The 25,008-nt window shown below is 39.3% G+C and overlaps 1 protein-coding gene across 1 annotated transcript in view; it reads left to right on the forward strand.

Annotated features, from left to right (window-relative positions):
* Positions 1-662: 662 nt before the first annotated feature.
* The window catches only part of MTA3 (metastasis associated 1 family member 3), a 144,698-nt gene continuing 120,352 nt past the window's right edge, over positions 663-25,008 (forward strand). The window contains exons 1-4 of the mRNA XM_067293134.1: positions 663-784; positions 2,164-2,231; positions 4,131-4,224; positions 20,966-21,092. Of these exons, the coding sequence (XP_067149235.1) occupies positions 757-784; positions 2,164-2,231; positions 4,131-4,224; positions 20,966-21,092 (317 nt within the window). The 5' untranslated portion in view covers positions 663-756. The remainder of the gene's footprint in view (positions 785-2,163; positions 2,232-4,130; positions 4,225-20,965; positions 21,093-25,008) is intronic.

Raw genomic sequence — 25,008 nt, forward strand, 5'->3', positions numbered from 1 at the left:
GATGGGTATAACTGGAGCCTTGTGCAGTCATCAGTTCTGTCCTAGTTTTTAAAGGAAAAAAACCAACCCTCGCCAAATCAATAATCAACAGGTGCTGTGAGCACATGTGGCAGCAACTTTCCCTGGGCTGTTGCAGGCGGCTTCCCGGGGGGAGCGCGTTTGTCCGGAAGGAACAAGGACACAGCTGGGGGGGGGGGGGGACAGAGCCTGGAAACGCAAGAAACGGGAATAACAGCAGCAACGGCAGTACCCGCCGCCCCCTCGCGGACGGCGCGGGGCTCCTGGCTCTGCGGAGCGGCCGCCCGGCGGCACCGGGCTGCGGGGGCCGCAAGATGTCGCGGGTTTCGGGCCGCGGCCGCTCCGAGGTGAGTCACCGCGGCGCCGCCCGCAGCAGCGCGCCAGCGGCGGCAGCCCCGAGGGGCGCCCGGGCCCCCGCGGCGCCGGGCCGGGCCTGGCGCCCTCCTCCGGCCGGGCCGGTGAGCGCGGGGGAGGGGGCGCGGCGGCGGCGGGGCGGTTGTTTAACCCCTTCGCCGCCGGGCGGCTCCGGAAATGGCCGAAGCGGCGGCGGCGGCGGCCCCGTGAGGCGTGCGGCGCCGCGGCCTGCGCCCGGGCGGGGCGGGAGGGGTGGCGCGGGGTGGGGGCGAGCGCGGGGCGGGGGGGCAGCGGCAGCCGCTCCCGCTCCCGCCCGGCCCAGCCCGGCCCGGCAGAGGCGGCGGCGGGAGACGGAGGAGGAGGAGGAGGGCGCGGAGCGCAGACATGGCGGCCAACATGTACCGAGTGGGAGGTATGTGGGGCCGCGCCCGCCCGCCGCCGCGGCCCGGCGCTGGGGAGCGGGGCCGCGGCACGGCGCGGGGCCCGGGCGGGCCGGGCCGGGGCCGTGCGCGGCGCGGGGAGCGGAGCGGAGCCGCCCCCTTCCCCTTCCTTCGCTTCACTTCCCCCGCCACGGCCAGCGCCATGGCCCGGCGGGGCAGCCGGGCCGGCGGCGGGCGGCAGGGGGAGGGCGCAGGTTCCTCCCCCGCCGGCCCTGCGCGCCGGGTGAGAGGCCGGCCCCGCCGCCGCGGAGGGCCAGGGCAGCGCCGCCCTCCGCGGGGAAGGGGGGAGCGCCGCCGCCCGCCTCCCCCCTCGCCGCGGCGCCGCAGGGCGGCCCCGGCCCCGGTCCCGGGCGGGGGCCTGCGGCGGCGCCGGGCTCGGCCGCGGCCTGGCGCTGCCCGCGGCGGCGCTGCCCGCCCCCGGCCCGGCGCGGACCTGCCCGCCCCTGCGGCAGCGGGGGCCTCCTGCCCGCTGCCCCCGCCGCGGCCCCGCAGCGCGCCGGTGCCGGGGGGCGCCCGGAGCGGGGAAAAACGCCCCCGGCGCCCTCCGCCGCCGCCCCGCGCGGCGCCATGGGCGCGGGTAACTTTGCGCCGCGAAGGGAACATGGCTGCGGTCCCGGCGGCGCGCTCAGGTGCGCCGCTGAAGTTGTCTGTGCGGTGCTGGGTGCTTAAAACTGTCTTTTCTCCTTAATGGCGTGGTGAGGTGAGGGCGAAGGTGCAAAGGAAAAGGGGTGACAGCAGTTGGTGTGAATCTCTTTTGGGGTGTGTTGATACATCTGCAAATCCCCCATGTGGACGCTCCCTCATTAGGACGTGTAGGTCGTAATCCCCTTTACTCATGAAAGTAATCCTTATTTGAGTAGCGCTGCTGAAGTCTGGGTAGACTTTACTGCTTACATCAACACTTCTCAGCCTTTTCGTTGTGAGCTTAATAGGCAGCTGTGAACAATTTCCAGAGGTCGCAATCGCGCTCTCTTTCTCTAGAGCCAAATGAGCTACCTGAGGTTGCTCCACTGTAATGTGGTGCCACAGCCTTGCAAAGGGTTTTATATGCTGTTATGTCCTGGCCCAGTTTCACTTAAAAGAAAAAAATAATAACTTGCAAGATGTATGGTGCAAGTCGAACATCAAATCAAAAGTGTAATTAGCATTTGATGCATACTTTTGACCATATAAAAATAAGTTTTTGAGAAAAATCTCAGTATAGAAATACTTCAGCATCTAACATCGAGTGAAACGCCTCAGGTTTTTATCAACTTCTAGGTTTACAAAACACCTTGCACTAACAAAAATGATAGTCTTCTAGATACATTATTTTTGAAGTAATTAAGTATCTTTCTCTTTTTTATTGTAGATTATGTATATTTTGAAAACTCTTCCAGCAATCCATATCTCATCAGGCGAATTGAAGAGCTTAACAAGGTACACAAGTATCTAAGATTCCTGTTTAACCTTTGATAATAGTTAGTGCACTTTTCAAAAACTGAGAACTCTTTCCATCCCACAAGATTTCCATCAGTAGAATTTTTTGAAAGTTTTGTACATTCTTAAGATCTGTTGTGTGTCTTCTGTATGTTCAGTTATTGAATTACCCCTATGTGATACATTGTAATTCTACCCTGTTATTTAAGAAAGCACCCAGTTGATCATTCTGGGTGGTCAGGAGTGAAAAATCCCCAGGCCGAATAAACAATCCTATGAATGCTCGGGAGAGTAATGAGTTTAATTCTTTATATGGTGATGACAGTGTGAATCTATCTGGAATGATAGTGGTCATGTAATGTGCCTGCTTTTGTATGTGTGTGTATGTATATATATGCACACGTACACACATAGATATGTGTGTGTGTGTATATACACACACAAAGCTAGTAGGTATCAGTGAGAATTTGCAATGGTCAAATAATAAATACAAAGTTTCTGTTGCTGTTTATTGCATTTTTTGGCAGCTCTGAATGAAGGCCAGGGTCTTGAATAGGAATAGTCTGTATTCTCTGTCTTTATCCTGAGTGTGTTTTTACTGACTGAGTTGGTGCTTTTCAGAGTGTCATTTTGAGGAAAACATAATTATTTCTTATTTCTTGTGCTGCTAAGCATGTTTTTGAAAAAAATAAAGCTTTTTTTTTTAAACTGTTCCATGTAGTTGTATTACAATTTACCAATAAACTATGTCAAAAGTAAACAGTCAAAATCCCTATTGTGATGTGAAGAATCATGAGTTTTTTGTGGTTAGAAAATAAATTAAAACTTGATGAACTGTGAAAAGTTTTTTCTTCTTATTAATGGAATACAAGACTACTCCAGCCATGATCCACATTCTTTGTTAGCGCTATCCAACACTACATCCATTCATCTACTGTTTGTATGTGGCAAATCAGTTTGGACTTTTATTGGAGAAGAATATTTTTTTATTTACAGCAATTGAAGTGATTCCAATCATGTTTCAAATGTGATGTTTATTATCTTTAAACTGCATTGCTATAATTTAATCTTGTTTGTGGATGGTAGAGCAGAGTCAGGTATTGATTTTCTAAGAGAGGTTTCCAGGATATAGTCCAGATACCTTAATTGTGAATTATGTGCTATTCATGTGTTAAAGGCATTGAGCAAACATGGAGATGTTATGCAAATACATAATGAAATGCTTTGGTTGTCCTTCTACAGCACATAAGATGCTTTCTTTTTTTATTAAGAAACTTATTTAAAATTTAATGCTTTATGGTGCCACATCTTGAGTTGTAAATAAAATAAATAGCTTGAGGTATATAACTAACTTTCTAAAACTTATAACAAGAAAGGAGGTGCAATTTTTAAAATATTAGTAGATCTTTGTCATTTTGTCATTTTCAAAAGGTAAATCTCTGTAATAAGTCATGCAAACAGAGCTGTGAAGTAAATAACTTCTATCTTATGAGCTGACATGAATTTTCAAATAAATGTTATATTTAATATGGTTTCGAAAATTGGCATGGTATTTTAAAATATGCATTTCTGTCTAAAACCAGGTTACAAAGAAATGTTCGCAAGCATCTAATGTTTCTTAAGGATTCTTATGTTAGCATAATATTGATGCTACATTTGTAAGTAAGAAAATAATATATAAATAAATTCTTATGAATAAATAATTTTAATCAATGCAATTATGTGAACTGAAATTGATATTGACATCTATCAGGAAGCTCTTATTTGTGTAATTCTGTTGATTTCAGCATGACTAATCATGTTAGAATACTAATATGAGGAAAAAAATAGTAAACATATAATTCTTACTACTCAGCTGGGCAAGGATGGATTCTGACTTAATTTGTCTTTCTTTTCTAGACTGCAAATGGAAATGTGGAAGCAAAAGTGGTGTGTTTTTACAGACGAAGAGATATTTCCAACAGTCTTATAATGCTTGCAGATAAGCATGCTAGTAAGTAGATTGTGTAGAACTTTCTTGGTCTTTTTATCACAGCCTGTTCAGATTCTGCAGCTACTTGAAACTGCATTTCTTTGGAATGAAGAATATGTTTTATATTAGGTATTAATTAATATCCAGTTATATGGTTAGCATTATCTGATGCTGGCCCTACTCCTAGTAGTTGCTTTTGGGGCTTAAGTTAAACAGTATTAAAATGATTGAAAGTCTCGGTTCAAATAGACGTATGTTTTTTGATCTGGAAGATACAGCTATGTTTCTTTTTATATTAAAAGTAAATCTTGGGTGCAAGTCAACTTAAGTTTAAGAGCATTCATGAGGATTTGATTTTACTTTCTTGGCTTAGACATAAACACATGTGTAAAAGTAGTATTGAAAGGACTGAAGTGTATTGCAGGAGACTGAAAAACATTTGGAGATTTGTTTGTAAGATAGCTATCATGTGCCCTTATGGTACATGTAGATATTCTTTAGTAATTATAGGCATCATCTTGCTCGTCTTTCAGAAAAGCAATGAAATGGTGGTAGTAGAAAAAGAAAGTCCTGTTTTTATCACACACTTACTGTTTCTGGTAGCTGCCATTCAGTCAACAACTGAAATAGCACACTTTTCCATACTTCTACAATTACAAATTCTGAAGCAAAAACCAGAATCTAAAAGAATTTGAGATGCTTGAGAAAACAATTATTTCCAAATATTGCTCTCACGTTTGTAAGTAATTGAAGAATTACAATGTCAACATCTTCTAAGTTTCTTAACATGTATTGTTAAATAATGCAGTCAGTTTTAAATGATACCTCAGTTTTCAAAATTAATACGTGAATATGTGGCATAGGTATTTTAAATCTCCAAGTATTTTGTAATATATCAGTATGGATATCTTTAAGGATATTATCTAATGCCATATTTTGTGTGCAGATATATGATGGAGTAATTATGCTCTTAAGAAAACATCTTACAATTTGCTTAAGGTCAAACTGTGATAATTGTACTCATGCAAATACCTCTAGAGAAGAGAAGCGGACAGATTTTGGCTTTTGTTATATTCTTTCATTGTCACAGAGAAGCTGAGGTGATTTAAGTATGCGGTATATAAAATGATAGTTCTGTGAAGAAGTACTAGATCTGTGTTTAAAGCAGGCAGAAATACCAGGTAGACAGTTTCATAACTTCTAATTCTCTTCATTATGCTGTTGTCTAAGCTTAACAGTGCAGTATTTCGATGGTAGACATATCTTGTTTACCTTTTAAGAGGATGATTTATTTAAAGTTTTTTGTAATACAGTTAGGTACACTTTAAGTTTTTCGTAAACCTATTTGATGGTATTCAGTCCCTGCAATCATTATGTTCTTTGAGTGCTTCCATGTGAAATGCATAGAAACATAAATGTTCTAGTGAGCTTCACTAGCTTTCCAGCGCTTTTCTATTTTCTAGCGTGGCGGGGGGAAGGAGAAATGAAAAGGATAATAATTTTGTTGGAAATACAATTTTTGCATTTGTTTTTAAAAGATAGGTCCTTTTACCTTTTTTGGTTGGCTTAGTTTTTAGAAAAGGGGATATTAGTACTGTAGGCATAGTTTGGTCTGAAAAAGTGAATCAGATTTTTCCATTTCCCGTGTAAGCTTGTTTAGATTGCCCTTCTGTCAGCACTTTGATGTAAAGCACTTGTTGACGGTCCAGCGCTCTTTCACTGTGTCATACTCGCAGTTTGGTGTCAGTAGAATCACCATGGAATTTTCCATCACATGATTTCTGTATTGAAATTCTGTTGTCGTCCCCCCCCCCCCCCCCCCAATAAGATGATAATTTAATTTCTGGTTGGTTCAACAAACATCCTTAGAGTGCCTCTATGCTGGGTGTGTCATAAGGCCTATAACCCATCATTCTTAGGGAGTAGGTTTCTCTGTGGACAGCATCTTCTCTGTGCGTGATGTTTTCCCTCTGACCAGTATGTGAGGAATCTATACGGCTAAGGTATGTTCCAGTTCCAGGGGGCAGCACACAGTGAAAGCCTGCTGTACTGGATCTTCTGTACAGCTCATACAGCAGATGTATTTAAGTGTCACGTCAATTTAAATGTTTTGATTCTGGAATACCACAGTGTTCTGTTTAAAAATATGATGTATGTAAACAAAATATTTGGATGTTTACGAGTTGAATGTTTGGGGAATATTTTGTGTAGCTAAACATGTTGATACTTCAACATTTTAACCTGTTTTGTTATAAAATAAATGCTAAAAGATAAAAAATTCTTACAGAATGTAAATTCTAGCTCAGTCATTGGTTATTTCAATGTATGTGTTCAGCGAAATCTTCTAAGTTTTCAGCTTGACCTTTTTAAAATGAAATTTTATGTTCCTAGCAATGTTCTTTTCTTCCTTATAGAGGAAACTATCCTGACTAATACACTTTTCAAAAATTTGGGGGGGGAAGGGGAGGGCAGGTGTTGGGTTTTTTTTGGTGACATTTTATTTCTGAAGTTCACATTTTGTGATGTAGATCTGGGTCCCTTTTAATAAAAAAGAAAATTATTTCATGCGAAAATATTTTAGAACTTTATTTAAGAACAAATTTTCAATAACTCTTGAAATCAGTTTCAAAAACAATTTAAAAATATGTTTGGGAAAAATAGAATAAATCAGGTCTGTGATACTATCACAGGTAGAGCGTGTCAGTATGCTGTGTTTTTGAAGAAGTCTTCAAAAAAAAAAAAGTTCAAGATACGTACATTTAAAAACTTGGGGGGTAAAACCAAGTTTTTCTTGAGGCCATTCTAAAATACTCGGACAAAAATTCCCTTGATTTAAGGTATCTGACACTAATCTACAAGGAAATGGTACTTCCTGTGATTTTTCTCTGCTGTTTCTGGTAATTTTGGTGGTTTCTGGCTAATTAACATAGCGTTTTTCTTTGTCTACTGGCATTGTGTATCATGTTAGTCTATAGGGTCTGGAATTAGTTATTTTAGCTAACTGCAGCTGCTGAAATCCAGGGGATTTCTGAATCTTTTGTGGACCCCTGAAGACATTACTTTTTCCCCCTTTGACATCTGTTACTATAAAACAGTATGCGATAAAGCCAAACTAAGAGCCAAACCAAAATATTGGCCCAAATCAGCTGCCTGCAATGCTGCGCAGCCTCCTGAACAGAGATGCTGAGTTCCCTGAGAAGCGCAATGCCCCCCAGCTCGCGGAGCATAACCACTGCCCTCGGCTCAGGGTGCAGTGGCGCGAGTTCGCTGTGAGGAGCTCGCTCCTCTCTTTGTGTGGCAGGGGAGACTTACGTCATGGGGAAAAGAAGAGCGAGAGATGAGAAGGAGAGAAAAGGCGGTAAAGAGTTACTGCAACAGAGGACTGAAGTACATAAGAAATGAATGGGAGATACGGGACAAAAACGCACAGCCCATTAAAATGGGGCAAACAACCAAATGGGTGGCGTAGGGATGTTTTCTAATGAAATGTGGCAGTGTGGAGAATTGGAAGAGGAATTGTCAGATGTAGCTGGATCTGTAAAATCTGGCAGATCCTTAAGATAAAGCAGGGTTGATGTAAACATTTTAGGGGCAGATTTTAATCGCTGGGAAGGGGACTATACTAACTGCATACCATCATTGGTTTGGTGTTACAATGAAGGGCTAAATTCCTGTATTTCCTTGTTTTGTAAGAGATTTAGGCATTGTTACTTTCCTGAGGCTGGCCAGGGCAGCCTGAGTGCGGGAGGCCATTTTTCTACAGTTCCTTATCCTTCAAATTCTTTATCTAGTAATGTGCTGTTATGTAATACTGTGCCTGAAGTTATTCTTCTATCGCAGTTCCTCAAACAGCTTTTGTCTAGTCAGCCACCTGAGGAGGATATAAAAAAAAATCTTTTCTGCCATCAGAGACCTTTGTCTTCTGACTTAGAGAGAGCTCACCTTGACTTAGGTGTGCGGTGCTCCTGACTAAAGGCCCAGAATTTTTCTGTGAATGTGTTATGTACAATAAAGTCCATGTACTATGTAATTTTTCTGAGTAACAAAATTGATGCTTTTATGAATGACCTAAGAGTCAGTTTAAAAATAATCTGAAACATCAGTTTCAATAACTGTGAGATCAACTGTAAAACTGAGATCTTTTAGAAGACAAAAGCATTAGTCAAAATCTGCTTTTTTCCCTTTTACTGTTCTGTACGCTCTTTGTAGAGATCACTTGCTGTCTTTACTTTTGTAGTTGTATTTTTACTTTTTTTATGACATTTTTCTAGCCTTCAGCTCCTGAACAGTCATGTTTCATGTCTCATTGCTATGCAAAATGGCTTTTCTTTTACAAAATTTTTGCACAAAGTGCAGGAGAGGTTTGTAGGATAGGAAAAAGGAAAGGAAAAGTCCTGTTAGTGATTTCTGTCGAACATTTGGAGTCTGTACTCAGTTCCAACCTTGGGTCTGATACTGGTGTGTCATGTTCATAAACAAATCAGGTATTCTCTCTGGGCTTTAGTTTTGCTAACTGTAAAATAATACTCTTATGAAACCTCTCTAAAGTTGGTGAAAAATATTTTAATATAGCTATATATTTTTATAACTCCCATTAAAAGATCCAAGCACTTTATAAATAATTAGCTTAAAAAATAAGATTTTTTTTTAAATATTAATATCCAGAATGTTCCAGAAGTCCTGGAAACAGTTTATTCTTATACAGCAGTTTTGCTGTTGCTGAGCGCTCTTTACTTCTATGCAAAGATGCTTCACATTTGTGGAAAAAATAGCAAAATTATTTGGCATATTGTCATTGTACATTAGTCTCGTGGTGAGTGCCAAACGTTCCAGGTGCATCCAAGAGAATGCAGCTGTTAATATTTCACCTGATTTTTGGAAGTGTTTTATTTTAGCTGAACAACAGTGTAGCAGGTAGCATAGGAGATGGCAAGAAAATGAACTTGACTTGAGAAATACTGTTTACCATACAATACAAATGGCTTGTATTAATACTCTCCAAAATATACAAAAATGAAATGCGAACTGCTTTCATATTTGTCACCAGGTTTCTGAATATATGGTTGCTGTTGCATAGTAGTCTTCTTAATATTCAATTCCAGGTAGAGCACATAAGAATGTTTGTTTCTGCTTTCTTCAACAATTCAAGAAATATAACTTGGAAAGTTTAGTTTTTTAGTATTTTTTTCAAAGTACACAAAACTAAACCAGGAATAAGGCAATTCATATATTCAAACTATAAGAAAAAAGTGTGTGTGTGTGCGCGAACATGTACCCTGGAGGCTGAGTAAAGGCCTCCAAAGTAAAATGCTTGTTTTTCAGCGTTGTTCTTAGTCACTTAGTTAGCTCAGTGTAATTCAAAACACTAATAATCCAGTGTTACTGTATTATTTTGTCCAGTCAGAGGATAACACAGCCAAAATTTTTTTTTTGTCTCGCATCTTTTTCAGTGTAGAATTCCTTGCATGTCAAACTAAAGAGCTGTTATTCAGAAAGGAAATATTTTTTTTTAATTCTGTAATCAAAATCCCTTTTCAGAAAAATCATTTCAAGTGAGGGACTTTTGCTATTAATTAATTCATTGTGTCTTAGAATAAAAAAATTTCTTTTGACTGGAAGTTTTCTTAGAAACCTTAAAATTGACTTCTTTGTCCCATTAGTTCACTTGAGAACGCATATTGTTTCCACCATCTATCTTTAGATAGAGGTGCTGTTTGTCTAATGAAAATCAGAGACAAATGTTTATTCTTGCATCAGATATGATCCATCTTCACAATTTTAAATGTTGAAATAATTCTTACAATTTTTTTTATTTTGGGAAGCGCTTATTTGGAAAACTGTTGTATCCTCAATACAACTTTTGGAGAATAAAGTAACACAGTTTCTTTGTAGTGGAAATGGGTGTTGACACTTATTCTCGGGGAAAAGATGTTCAGAAACACTGAGTGTTCTTAGTTCAGTTTCTCTTTCAAGGGAATTGAAGTCCAGGAGAGCTGCCTTTTCGGCAGGTGGTCTTTCCAATGAAAAAAAGATCATTGTATCTCTGGTCTTGATACAATAAAACAGAAATAAACCATTTGGGTCTTACTTATGTTCCCATCTGCGCGAGAAAATAAACCCTTAGAGCTCAAGAGTTTGGTCATTTCATCTCTTCTGCAGAAACATGGAAGTGGTTTTTCCATTGAATTTAGTGTTCTGCAGAAGGCTTTTCATTAGGGCACAGTTCATGTTTTAATTACACTAGCCAAGAAGGCCTCTTTCTTGCTTGATATTAAAACAGTCTGTTGCTATTGCCTTGTGATGATGCATACAACTTTTTTTGGATGTTAGATATCAGGGAAGGGAGCTAAGGAGTGGGATGGCAGAGCTGGGAATCAAGGACAGGAAAATCTCTTGGAGGGTTTAAAAGGAAGAGGAAGGTTTGGCTGCTAGATGTGCCCGAGGAGTGGGTGAGCAGACTTGTGTAACTGGTTCAATGAGATGCTACCTTCTTAATTTCAAGTCTTCTGTAAACATAAGCTAGTGTTTGTTTGCTGCTTAGCTGTTTTTTCTTCTGTGAGTACCAAAGAATTAAGAGAAAATTGTTTTTGACCTCACATTTCTACCCTGCTTTCTTTGAAGAAAAGACCAGGCTTTCAAAAGTTTGTTTGTGAGCAAACCGTCAGAAGACTTTTACATTTGCTTTGAAGGTGGGTTGGAGAGCAGAGGCAAAACCAAATTTGGTAAGCCAGGAAAGTTTTGGAGAATGAGTTCCAATGACTGTCTTGCTTGAGATTGGAATTTTACATATTTTACTTAGTTTACATATCTCTATTAGTTGACTGTAAATAAGCACTAGCAAATTCAGCTGTTATGTATCATCTTGCTTCTGGGTATCCTGAAGTCTATGATATGGGTAAGACGCCATCCAATAAAGGATGATATAGATAACATTCTTTAATCAGTGGCAGAGTAGCTTTTGATGCTAAGGTATTTTCATATTAGTGTACCTATCACTTTCACTGACAAATAAGCTTGAGCAATGATTTTTTGTGGGGAAGACATGCCCTTTTTGATCTCATCAAACAAGGGAACATGAATTTTTCCTTCCTTTACCCAAGAGAATGACTTCTGTTGTAATTTGTTTGGGGGAGGAGGGGGGATTCAGAACTTACTGAAATAGAACAAGCCTTGTCCAAAACCGTGTCCTTGTCACCAAGGAGAAACTTGTCTCCAGGCTCCCAATTATCCTTTTTGAGGGTGCTTTGGGTAGTCTCATAAATTATGTTTTGTTCATTTGATTTTATGCAGGAACTGTGTATTGCTGTTGTTTTTTTTCTTTCCCAAATGGTAAAAGCAATAAAGAGGCAGTAATGAGAAGCTTTTTGCTTCTGACAGTATCAGAGTTTTCGTTTTGTGAATGACATTTTATAATTAGTAGTTAACTGTAGTGTATATTGTCTCATTAACCAGTTTACTGTCAGCTCTAAGTGTCTTGTGGAATTATTAACTGCTGTGGTCGTTCAGCCAGTTCCGTTGGTGCAGAATGTCTTGCTAGATAGTGAACATTAATGAACAGCTAGCTAATGGAGTGAATGGGTTCCTATCGAAGGTCATAATTTTAGGAGATCTTAGCTCTGATGGCAAATTTACATAAATGCATTTTTTCACCTGACTATATGTGGTCTGCATTTGGGTATGTAGGATTTTGTACATGCAGAAATCTTTTGTCCACTCTGTGCAGCTTGTTTGTGTAACTACATCTGAATTTTTGCATGAACAGAATTAGTAGCCTCATCTATTGATCTCTTTTGAATACATAAATAATTTTTGGTGACATACTTAAGATTTTGGAGTTAAAAATCTTATTATCTAAACATGGAGCTTTTATAGTTTAAATACATTACTACCAAACTCTGTGTGTGTAAAAACAAACTAAAAAAAAGTCATTAGTTTCATGAACTTGTGTAGCAGTGGAGAGTGGAAAGCTGCAAATTATTAATTTAATTTATATTTATGTTAAAGGTATATAGTTTTGGAAGTAAATTAATATTGTTCTGAAATTTGGTTTTTGTTTTAACTCCTTAATTATTGCAGTTATTTAGTGTGTTGCCTCAGTGGAGACTCCAAAGTGGGATAAAGGAGAAAGTGGCATTTTTTTGAGCTCTGCCCGTAAATGAATTCTTCATATTTGAGTCAGACACATTCACAGAAAATTGCCAAGCCTCTGTGTTTTCTCTACATTCCCCTATGTTCTTCAGGACTTGTTCCCCCTCTACCAAGTTTAAATATGCCTGTCAGTATTGCCAGATTACTTGCTCTGATTTTCTTTCAATGTGTAGAAAATATGTAACTGGCATCTCTCAAATACTATATATATATTTTTTTTGTCTCAATAATGGCAGTTAATTTGGCTGACCAATGATGCTATTTCTTTTCCTTGTATGACGCATAAAAAATTAGTGACATTGATATTACTGATCATAATTGTTAGTGTCTCACTAAGATGAATAGGATATTTCATGCCTCTTAGATATCATGATCTCAGGTGTTTCTACTTTTTTTTTTTTTCTTAGCTTATAATTTTAAGTGAATTTTCCCATCCTCTCCCCAGTACACCCACACCATACAAAAGCACCTGAGGCATAAATTTTAGTCTACAAAAGCATTGCTAGGTTTTCCCTATCTGTAAAGTTCCCCTTAGAGATGCAGTTTATATCTTCAAAGAGTTCTCTGATATACTTGAATCAGTAGTTTATATCATTTAGGAGCCTGAATGACATAAACCCTCTAGTAAAATAGACTCTTTTGCTGTTATACAGGGCAGGTAAATGCACAGAGCGTGGGCCAGGCCTTGTGGTTTAAAGGCTTCCAAGCAGTAATTCTCGAATACGTCTATATATCATACAGTGGAATGAAGCTGGTAATAGTTGCCCTAGGTAATACAGCTGCATGCCTGTAACTTCAGAGTGTGATAGAGGCAAAGCTTATTAGCTTGGGCGAAGCACTGTGTGAAAATGGATGTAATGCTTCCTACCCAAACTGACTCATGTAGTGTGAGTTGTTACAGAAAAGTAGAAATAGCAGATGAGATTCGTATGTAAAGTACTGCTGTGGTTTGTTCCCATATCTATTGAGTTTGACATGCCCTGGTCCACATGGAGCAGTAGAGTGGCTGGCCGAAACAGCTGGGCTGTTTAGAGACACGGTTTGTCTATTTGATCAATACATTGCTTTTTCCTCTCAGCTAGTATTCGTAACTGTAGGTGCAGGGGAAACTTTGTAGTGTAAACCTGCCTTTTGATTCTGCATGTGCTACACAAGTGCTTCTGTGAGGATCTTGGCAGATGTGTTTTGTACTGATGAAGCACATATCACACCTGTGGGCAAAACAGATTTAACTGGTAGAAAAAAAATGTTAAGTTTTGCCAGTAAAACCCTGTTCTGCATTATCACATTCCTAAAAGATTTTGGAGAGCTAAGTAGCTCATTGTGACTGTCACTGGCTGTCTGAATCCAAAACTTGCTTGCAGATTTATCATAGTATGAGGTATCTTCCCTGCAGATTGCGTAGTTACTGGACTGGGCATAGAGCATAATGTATGCATGCATCCAGAGGTTATGTAAACATGTATTTTCTGCTCATATGATCTGTTAAGCATCTGTCAAGAAACAGCACAACTGAATTAACAATCTTTCCGTTTTGATATGACAAGTGATGGGCTTGAGTTTTCATTTGTTTTGTTTGCATGAAAGATTGTGGCAGCGATATACAACATTGAAGCTAATGTCTTTTTTTGGTTCCCTGTAATAAAATTGCAGCCTTGTTTTGACTTAAACCAGTGTAGAAATTGTTAATGTTGGCAGGGTGAGTGACCTGTAACCTGTGTGGCTGTTTCCTGTGTGAGAGTTCTCTTGGGCCAGATCCTTTGACTAGTGCTGCTGTCATGAGTGAAATCCTGATAGTATTATTCTAAGTGGGGCTTCAAGAGGCCAAGATCTTCTACCAAGTATCGTACAAGAAAAAGGGCTTTGATATGAGGGCAGATCTTGTATTTATTTCAACCTTCAGAGGGTTTCTAGCTTCATATACTTTCATAATGCTCTTCCCTTTTCTTTTTCTTTTTTTATTTTTTTCATAAAAGGAAAAAATGCCAGGGTCAAATACTGAATATTTAGTATGTAATAAGTGAATGGTGGTGATTTTTGATATTTTACTTGATATTATAGCAAAAGTGGTATTTAAATATATTATATACAAAACAAAATACTAAAAGTAGAAAAACTTTATTACACTTACCTTAATTGAGACAAAAATGCTATATATTTTAAAGGTTTGACTGGTTAATACCATGTGGTGTTTATTCCTACACTGATTTTCACTGGCATCTGAATTAGTGATTTAAAATGCTTTAATGATTTTAAGTGATCTATATTCATACCACTTTATAGTTTTCTCAGTGCACATGTATGTGTCCCATTAATTGGAATCATGAGATCAATGTACACACATCGAGGAAAGAACATTCTCTGGGAAGTAAATCTCTTCTAAGCACAGCTGAAGATGGGGAAAAAAACCTTGAGTTTACAGTCTTACACAGATGATCAGAATAAATGAACTTCTTTTGCTTTGCTCATCTCATCAGGTCTATAAACCAAAAAGCTTTCTTACCATGCTGGTGCTGAGTAGACATTGTCTTGGATAATATTTTTCTCACTTCAAAATCCTGGATGTAGTACTCTAATGTGTCTTACTTAAGTTTACTGAAGAACAGAATATACAAATCCTTTATGTGTGCTGAACAAACTCACTTTTTCTTTCCTTTTTTGTCACCCTCCCCCCCCCCCACCCCCCCCCCCCCAAAAAAAATCAAACGAAATTCAGCTGGAGAAGATAAATCATTTGTGTTCTATAAGAAGAATCATATGCCATTCTGAGTAGGGATAGGAAAGTGTTTGTACAATCTGTGCCTTTTCTTTTCTGCCAGTAAATTTTGAAAAGCTGTTTACCTGCTACTGAGGATGTGAATTCCATATTAGAAAAGCAGTTTAGATCTCTCAAACTCCGATTATCATTATCACACAGTGAAAGAAAATGCCAGTGTAGATCTTAACTGTGGACTCCAGGTTCTTACAGAGGACATGAGATTTTTGAGGTTCTTAATTCTTTAAATATGTGCTTTAATATTTACAGTACATTTTATTAAGGAGTGGCAACTATACTACTTGTCAGCTTCCTAGATCAGACACACTTGTTGTTGCCTTTCCTAAAAGAAAGACAGTCTAAAACAAGATATTATGAGTAGGAAGTCTGTAAGGAAATAATGAAAATCCAGGTAATGGGAGAAGTTGCTAATAGCACTGGTCTTATGAAAATGGAAATTATGGATATCCCTTCTCAAAACCAGGTCTGATAATTCTGAAGAGCAGGCATGTGTCTCTCTGATTCCTTGGTAACAAGTGGTCCATATAATGTATTTACTGCTCTGAAGGAATGAGTTTTCTTGAGCATGCTCTTCTCCCATCTACTTGGCATTGTTGCAGAGAGCCTTTGTATTTCTTGCCCAAGACCCCAGGTTCCAAACCTCCTGCTTTGGCAGCATCGGATCCCACACTTGAGTATCTGCGAGTGGTCTGCCAGCCTGTATTTGGAGGTAGAAGTAAAGCTTTTCACTTTCCTTCCTACCCCAGCTCTAAATGTATATACACTTACAGAAATTACTAATCAACTTCTGATTCAGCTGATGAGCTTGATACCAGTAATTAGATATTGAAAATGCTCATTGTGCAGTGGACACACCCATGTATATTACATATTCATGAAGCATTTAATTTATTAAGGTATATTTATTACTGTAGCGTGTTATGATTCCATATTACTTTTAAAGGTAATCCTTCCTTGCCTTTTACCCACAAGCTCCTTGCTCTCAAAAATCTCCAAGACTAATTATCCAAAAAAATCCATCCATCATATTTGGGAGGGGAGAGTTTCCTGGTAATGAAAACTGAGGTAGTTTTCGTTAAATATTTTTGCCACAGGCCTATGACAAACATGAGATAGTTACCAAGTTGGTTATAACTGACTGTCATTCAGGGAATTCTATTACTATTATATTGTAACATGCTACTTAGACGTACTCATAAAAAAAAAAAAACTTTGGCATGATTTTCAAATAATCCTACCTTACTGGGGAGTTGGTTTGACATATTAGTTCCTAATGCTTGTTGAATGTAATTATTCCTTTGTTTTGTGACCTCTGTTACAACAATGATGATGATGTAGTGTGGGAGGATCACCTGGATAACCTTGTAAGAAAAATATGGCTAACCTCTGGGAGGCTGCATGTTTATCAACGCTACATAAAAGGAGTTATATGTACACCTGTTCACTGTAAACACAAGCAGTCAGTCTCTTTATTTTACCTGCAGAATTGTTATATAATATATATAATAATAGTTATATACTAGCTAAATGACCCATAATACCATAGAAATTATGCTTTAAATTTCTAATCCTACCTGACAGTAACAGCAAATATAAAATTGATTTTACGTGTTCTGACAGCAATCTGAATATTGTACTGACAGACGTGATGTAAGTAAAGCTAATTAATTCAGCTTTGGTAAACACTTTCTCAGTAAAATTGACAGCATAACTATGTGCAGTCTAGCTCATAAAGTTGATTAAACTGCTTTACTACAGCACCAGGAGGCTAAATATCACAACTAAGTTAGTATAACACACCGTGTGGCAAGAAACCTCATGCAGGCTAAGCAAATTGGCCAACTGTTCACCTAAGAGAACTCTTTATTTTCAATCTGAATAGAATGGTTCATACAGTTAGACTTAACGTTTATCTTCAGTACTCATTTTGGCAGTAAATAGGTTTACTCTCTCTTTCTTAAAATCTGTATTTATAGTACTTACTGCTATAGCATCCAACTGCCAAATGCATATTTGATACTTTTGCCACAACCAGCCAAGCTTAAAAGAGACTGATGCACATCAGTATTTCCTTTGATCTCTGTGGTAATCTTGCTGCTGTTCGGCATGCTCAGCTTTTTATCTGTAGGTTTTAAAATAGTTGGCAGTATGTATGATGCATATCGATTTTTGAGCTGAGTATGGAAGAAAAAGGTACACAAGAAAGGAAAAATGTTTAGAAACTTCTGAAAGTAAGCCCTAGTGATAGTCTTTGAAGTTTGCACTGATCTAGTTTAAAGTTAAATGTATTTTAACAAACTTGGTGAAAACTAATGTAACTCTGCAAATCGTGATAGTGATTTAAATCTCTCTCTCTAAGCTTGCATAATCCAGATGCAGCTAAGTTGAGATACTGTTTCAAAATTGGAAGCAATTAAATATAAGAGGTAGGAAATTAATGCACCATGGTCTTTGGCTATACTGCTGATTTAATTCAGCATCAGTCCTTGCTGCTGTTGAAAGGAGTGGTCCTGTTTTTTCCCTCTTGCCTTCCCAGTTCCAGTCTCTTATTTTTGTCCTTTCTTTTGTGCCTTTATGTCCTTTCCTGTGTGAAGGCACACCCAGGAGTTAGGCCAAGGAATTGATCTGGATGGATGGACAACTAGGTGAATAAAATACTGGTTGCATGGTCTGGCCAAGAGGGTAGTGATTAATGGGTCATACTTGCCTGGAGGAGGGATCTATACTATGACCTGTCTTAATCAGTGACCTGGAGCAGGCAACAGAGTGCATTCTCATCAAGTTTGCGGATGACATGACATTGGGTGTACCAGTTGATACGCTCAAGGGCAGGGCCATCACTCAGAGAGACCTAGAAAGCTGGAGGCGTGGGCCAACAGGAACCTGAAAAAAATCAGCAAGGACAAAGGCGAAGCCTTGCACCTGTGAGGGAAGAGCCTCCTGCAACAACACAGGCTGTGAACTGAGGTCTGGGGAGCAGCTCTGGGGAAAAGGCCCCATGGTGTTGGCAGACAGCAAGTTGGACATGCCAGCCAGCAGCGTGCCCTGGTGGCAAAGGAGGCCAGCAGCGTCCTGGGCTGTGTCACCAGGAGCATAACCAGCAGATGGAGGAAAGTGAGTGTTTCCCTTTACTCAGCACTTGTTAGACCACATCTGGAGTACTGTGTCCAGTTTTGGGTCCCCCAGTACAAGAAAGGTGTTGATAAACTGGAGCAAGTTCAGCGGAGACCACCAAGATGTCTGGGAATACTGGAGCACTTGCCCTGTGAGGAGGGGCTGAGGGAAATGGGCTTCTTTGGCTTGGAGAAGAGGTGGCTTCAGAGGAGACCAACTAGCAGCCTCCCAGTGCCTGTGGGGAGGTTACTGAGAAGATGGAGCCAGGCTCTGCACAGTGGCATGTAGCTGGAGGACAAGAGGCAACAGGCATAAATTGAAACAGGAGAGGTTTAATCTGGATATAAGGAGGAACTTTTTCATCATGAATAGGTTGACTGCAGAGGCTGTGCAGTCTCTGTCCTTGGAGATTTTCAAGACCCAGCTGGATAAAGCCCTGAGCAATCAACCTGTTCTGACCAGACAGCAGAGCCTGCTTTGAGGAGAAGTTTGTATTAGAGACCTCTAGAGGTCTCTACCAATCTGAATTATTCTGTATTTTCGTGATTCTATGGAAACAACAACCAGTGGTTGGTTCAGCCGACCACTTGTTGAAAATACCACTGTCAGCAAGCTGTTGGCAATAGAGGGGGGAATGTTCATCCTTCCTTTTAAGTTTTCCTTCGGTGTTTAAACTAATTCTTGCTTTCTGTTGCAGTGGATGAGGGCAGCACATGGTTGGTTATTATGACTTAGATAAGGCAAAGTAATATACTAGAGGAGATTAACTTTATTACTGGCTGATGTTTAACCATAGAGCGGCTTGAGTCACATTTAAACCATTGTAATTGTTCTTCAGGATTTTTTTAGTTATTCTTCAAACCATTGATATGAAATGGATTTATTATGCTTCTAGTGATTTGTGCTCAGTTGGTTTTGATTTTTGTTTTAAAAACAAGCAGTTCTTTCTGGTAGCAAGCTTAAGTCACCACAAAACTATAAACAGCACCATGTGCGCCATGTAGGTGGCATGGACAGTTGCTGTCTCTTGTTCTCAAGGTCGTTAAGTAGAACACCATTTTCTAACAATGAGTCCCGTAAATTAAATGGAAGAGGAAAAGAGCAAAGTTAATCACTTTTTTTTTTAAGTGGTCCGTTTTATTTTATTGTAGCATAATGCATATATAAAACGAGTGAGGATTACAATTTCTTCCCAGTATCCATTGTCTGCTTGACTCAGTTAACTCTTAGAGTTTTGCATCAGAGAGGAGAAGGGAAAGGATAAGTGTACCACTGCCAGGGAAAGCATTGGGAGATCATTCTGGTTCTCTGGAACAAAGTAAATGTTTGCAATTGCTGATTAGAAAGCCCATGTATGATAGATAAATCTAGAGCTTTAAAAGCTCACAGGAGTTTCCTGCTTTTACTCTCCAGGATTTTTCTTTTAAATAATGAAATATTTCTTACAGAAGAGGAAAAGTACTACAAAACAGTATAATCTTAAACTTCACCCAAGGCGCCTAAGGGTTTGTGTCAGTTTCAAAATCTGATGGTATTCATTTTTGTACTCGTATGTAAAACTTTCAGCATATTTTTTTAAGTTGCACAGCTTTGAATTGAATTTTATTTTCTCTCTAATCTTGGAATGATGAGGCCTATGTATGTCATCACTGTATTTCTCTATGAAAATAATTGTTCGCTCTGAGCCATTGCTTTTTTTCACTAAGTACTGAAAATGTGCTTATCTAAGTGGTACTTTATGATTTCCTGTAGGTACCTTCTGCTTCGCTCCTTTGACAGGAATAATGGCAAATAAAATTTCATATGCATCTCTAATACGAGGCAAAAAAAGTGAAAAGACATATACCTCTAAAAGTATGGGAAGTTCTTCACCGGTTTTCTTCTAACAGGCCTTAAGGCCTGATCTGTGCAAAAACCTGGTTCAAAAGCAGCTCTTTACAGGTTCATTCAGATACAAAATTTTTTATATTGCCATGAAGCAGGTTGGTTAGATACTTAGTTTTCTAACTTCTACTATCTGCAGTCAGAGGTCTTGAATACTTCAGGCTATCTAAAATGGCCCCAGACATCTCTGTTTCGGTGCCTAAATTGCTTTCTAACTGCCTGTTTCTTGTCAGCTGTTTTCAGATGGTTATAACACAAGATTACTTTGTTTCGATATTTTTAAAGTCCTGTTTTATCTGGGAATGTTGTCAGTATCTAATAAGGTTATAATACTTGAAGGCAGTAAGATTTTGCAGTTTTCTTAGACAGTGATTTGGCAACGCATTGTTTTTAATAAACTTCGGTTTCGTAGAAGGTATGCCTTTCCCCAGGACTTGGAATAGAGTTTTACGGTACCATCAACAGAAAACAAAAGTGTCTGTTTTGGACAGAGGTCTGTTTTAGACCAAGCAGCAGGCATACCCAGAAAAAAAGAGATGAAAGAAGATGAAAAAAGAATGAGTAATTTTTGTTAGGGTTGATCTTACAGTTGTTTGAAAGACATCAAAGTATAGTACAGTAGGCAAGGAGCATAATTTTTTTAAAGGGTTTAAGTAGAAAGCACAGAATTTAAAATACTTCATATTCTATCAAGTTATATAAACTGCTGACTTGCTAAACTCATCCTTTCTTTAAAGTACTAAGGGAGGTTGCTAAGGGAAGGGGGGAATGTCAAATGAAATGGCTGCAACTGTGTTATGTAACAGAGTTAATTTCGACCTACGCTCTGCTTCTCTGCAGAAGAAGTTGAAGAAGAGTCTGAAACCACAATTGAGGTTGACTTGACTGATAAACAGAAACATCAGTTGAAGCACAGGGAGCTGTTCCTTTCTCGCCAGTATGAGTCCCTTCCCGCAACACACATCAGGTAAGAAAAAGTAAATATCATTCATCTATGTATTCTGCTGAGGCAGATTGCCTGTCAGAAGCTCACCTATTTGAACACTTCACCTTTATCTTGTGAAAGGATGTGATTGATCACAGCTGAGATGTGCCAGTTAGTCCCCTGAATTGCTTCCATCACCTTCTGATACTTCATGTTTGCACACTGGAATGGACAAGATTCTCAAACAGAGCTCTGGCTTGCCTATTAGAGTCTCAGTTGATAATATGGTATAAAGTCAGTCTCTTCCCACTTCGGAAGAGTTTTTTTATTATTATTATTTTTTATTTTATTTTTTACTGCCGACTGAAATAATGTTGACAATTTTGTCTACCCAGGGAAATCACAGACAGGTTCAGAAAGGACACAGTGACTCAGCGGTCAGGTTTGCAATCTGGGACTGCAGACATGTACAAATAAAATTATCCCAACTTACTTCAGTAATTATGAAGAAGCCAAGATTGAGTTTGGCTAAATATTGCAAAAGCAGTCATGTCCTTGGAGGCATAATTTTAATTCTGAACTGTGTTAAAGCCTTAACCAAGGGGTTTAAATTTGGCATGCTTTTATGTGTTTTTTTTTTCTTTATATAAATTTAAATTGCCCTAATGCTAAGGCAGAAAGAGGCTTGCTGAAACCCAAAAAGGTTTTGGTGATTTTATTCTGTAAATGATGTAAGCACTCGTGTCATCTCCCATTGAGCAGTCAAGCAAACTCTTTGCATTTCCTGGGAGATGTACCTAAAAACGGAGGCGAAAGGTGAGAAGGAGCACAGTGACAAGTAGAGAGAGAGTGCAATAAGTGTAAAACAATAGCTCTTTTAGGTTGGTGTTCTGAAGGAATTTGTTTTCTCAATACATCTAGCTTCCCTCAGCCATTTTAGACCATAGCTTAGAAGCTGTGAAAAAAAGATGTGTTTATATGCTCCATTAGGAGAAATACTTCTTGTGTGCGTATGTATTTTCTTTCTCTCATTGGCAGAGATGCTTTTCTACTGCCAACACAGAAACTGGAAGTTGGAGGATTTTTATGAATTTCCTATGCCTGATTCAGCCACTTGTTCTCTGACTTTGAGAAAGTCATTTAACTGTCATACCTCAGCTTCCACAACTACAGCATAGGGATAATAATGCTGCTCAGTTTCTTTTACTTACTTTGACATTTAGATATCGAAGTAATGTATTATCATCAGATATTCTCTATTTAGAGAGATTACATAAAAGTATTATAAATGCCTTATAACCTCACAACTCAGGGAGCAAATGCAATAGCCGTTCCCCAGTATACACTTCACAAAGAATCCAGAAAAACACATGGTGAATTCATAGTACGTGTAGCACTACAGCAGACAAATACAACATGATGACTTGTATGTACTTCTCAGAACAGTTGAATGCTGTAGTGCTGTACTGTCACATGTTACCAAGACCTTTACCAGATGCATTCTGGAACAAATTTTATGTGGTCTAATGAATTTTTAAAACAAAGTTAAGGTTGTTAAAAAAGAAACAAGAAGGAAAATACATTGCAAAATATTCTTTAATCAGCTCAATAGCTTGTTAACTTATTAATGTGCGGAGTCAGTGATTCTTAGTAGTTTTCATAACTTCTATTAATGGTTTTGTACTGTAAAAGAGGACAAATGTTGAGGAAGTACTCTACCTTTCTCCCAACAGCACTCTAGAAAAGGATTTTAGAATTGTAGAATAATGAAGGAACTGAATTGAATTGTAGAATTGAAGGAACATCTAGAGGTCATCTACTCTAAATCCCACTCAAGGCAGGACCACCTTAGATCAGGTTGTTCAGGACCTTGCCCAGTTGAGTTTTGAACGTACCCAAAGATGGAGATTCCACAGTCTCTCTGGGTGTCTGTTCCAGTGTTCGACCACCGTCATGGTGTTTTTTTTTTTTTCTTTTTTACTGTCACCTAATTGGGATTTTCCTGGTTGGAACTCATCCATTGCTTCCTGCCTTATCAGTGTGCTCCTCTAAAAACAGTCTGGCTCTGTCTTATTTATATACCTTTTCATTAGGTAACTGAAGACTGCAGTAAGATTTTTTTCCCCCCTTAGTCATCTTCTCTTAAGAGTGAACAAACCCAGTTTGGTATTGTCCGCAAACTTTTACTGAAAGTGTGCTCCATTCCATTGTCCAGATTGTTAGTAAAGATGTGGAACAGTATTGGGCCCCAGTGTCAACATCTGGGGGATGTCACTGGTAACCAGCTAGATGTCCACACTGGACTTGTTACCGCTTGTTACAGCCCTTTGAGCCTGGTGGTCCAGCTGTTTTTCTTACAACCTTATTGTCTATTTAACCAATCCATATGTAATCAATATGGTTGAAGGACACTTTAGGATGTTCTGTTGAAGGTCTTGCTAAAGTCAAGGTAAACAACATTCACTGCTGTCCCTGGCCCACCAAGCCAGTCTTCTCCTTACAGAAGACCAACAGATTAATTGGGCACAGTTTGTGCCCAGCTGACTCTTCCCAGTCACAATGTCCTTTGTTTTAGATTCTCAGGCAATAAAAGCCTGAGTAGCTCTGTTCTGTGGGATTTTGTTAGTTCTCACTGCCTGGGATTTTGGCACCCGGATGGGAAAGGTTTGCAGGAGAAAAGAAACAATGCAATGGAATAGGGTGGAGAATGGAGACAAATACTCTCAGGAGTAAGAAGATGAAAGCTCAGTTCCTTTGGAAGAAGCAAGAGGAGAAAGCTAAAAGTGATTTTAAGAGAATGGAGGAGGCTGAACCATCTACAGTTGTTTTGGCAACTACAGATCTTATACTTTTATTGACCTCTTCAGCCAAGAGAAGAAACTGCCTGAGTTTGCTTGCTTTTCTGCTTGCTATTTAAGGGAATGAAATAATTTTACCTTATATGGTATATTTCCATTTACTTTTTATTAATATAACCTCTACTGCTTTTGTTTTATCTTTCTACTTCTCTTAGCTTTACTCTTTTTACCTTTTTTAACTAGAACGTCAGAGAAAATATGTCAACCCTCCAAAAAAGAAAAACCCCTATGACTGAAATTGCTTTTATTCTAATTCATAATTGTAAACACAGTAATGTCTCCTTTATACAAATGCGTTAGGTGTCACTACTTTTAGTTGAGATGCTTTACTGTTATCATAATGGTTTAGATTTCTCCGATGTGTTTAATTCTGAAGCTCTTTGGTTTGTAACATTGGGTATGGGATAATTCAGATGTAACTTGCTTGCTTTTGAATTATTGAAATGCAGTTTCAGTCTTTGTTCTCATCCTTTTTTCTGTGTGTGTGTGGTATAATTATATACAACTTTCTTGAAATATAATTCGTTTTGATATAAGCATTGCGGTTTCTTAGCCTATAGTCTTGCTTCCGATTTACATTAGCTATCATTATGCCATTTGAGTAGCTTTAAGAAGTGATATAACTTTTGACACCAAAATGCCAGATATAGAAAAGAAGTAGAAGTGGGTAATACAGTAGTAATTAGAAATGGCAGTGCTGTCTTCTAGACACACTGCTCCTGGAATGGAATGTGTTTGGGAAGGTATAATTGTTGAATGCAGCACCATGTTAGATATCTGGTGAGCAAGACAGCATTTTTATGGGGGGCAGTACGCTGCCAGGCTGATGTACTAGCTTGGGTCTTGAGGACAGGCTCTTACCTTAGCACCTACTTGGTATTGGAAAAAGGAATGCTTGATCTGTCAAGTTACAACTGAAACTCTTCTCTGCACCTTCCCCACCCCCTTGAAGTATGCAGTTAGTAGCATCCCTCCAATGAATTTTTTCCTTCCTTCCTAATCCCAGCATATTACAAATGCAATTTTGATGGGCACTTTAATCCCCGGATCTCCTTCTAACACACTTGTACTGCCAACTTTATATGCTGAGCTCCTCCTTT

The sequence above is a fragment of the Apteryx mantelli genome, chromosome 3, assembly GCF_036417845.1.
Source record: "Apteryx mantelli isolate bAptMan1 chromosome 3, bAptMan1.hap1, whole genome shotgun sequence".
NCBI lineage: Eukaryota > Metazoa > Chordata > Aves > Apterygiformes > Apterygidae > Apteryx > Apteryx mantelli.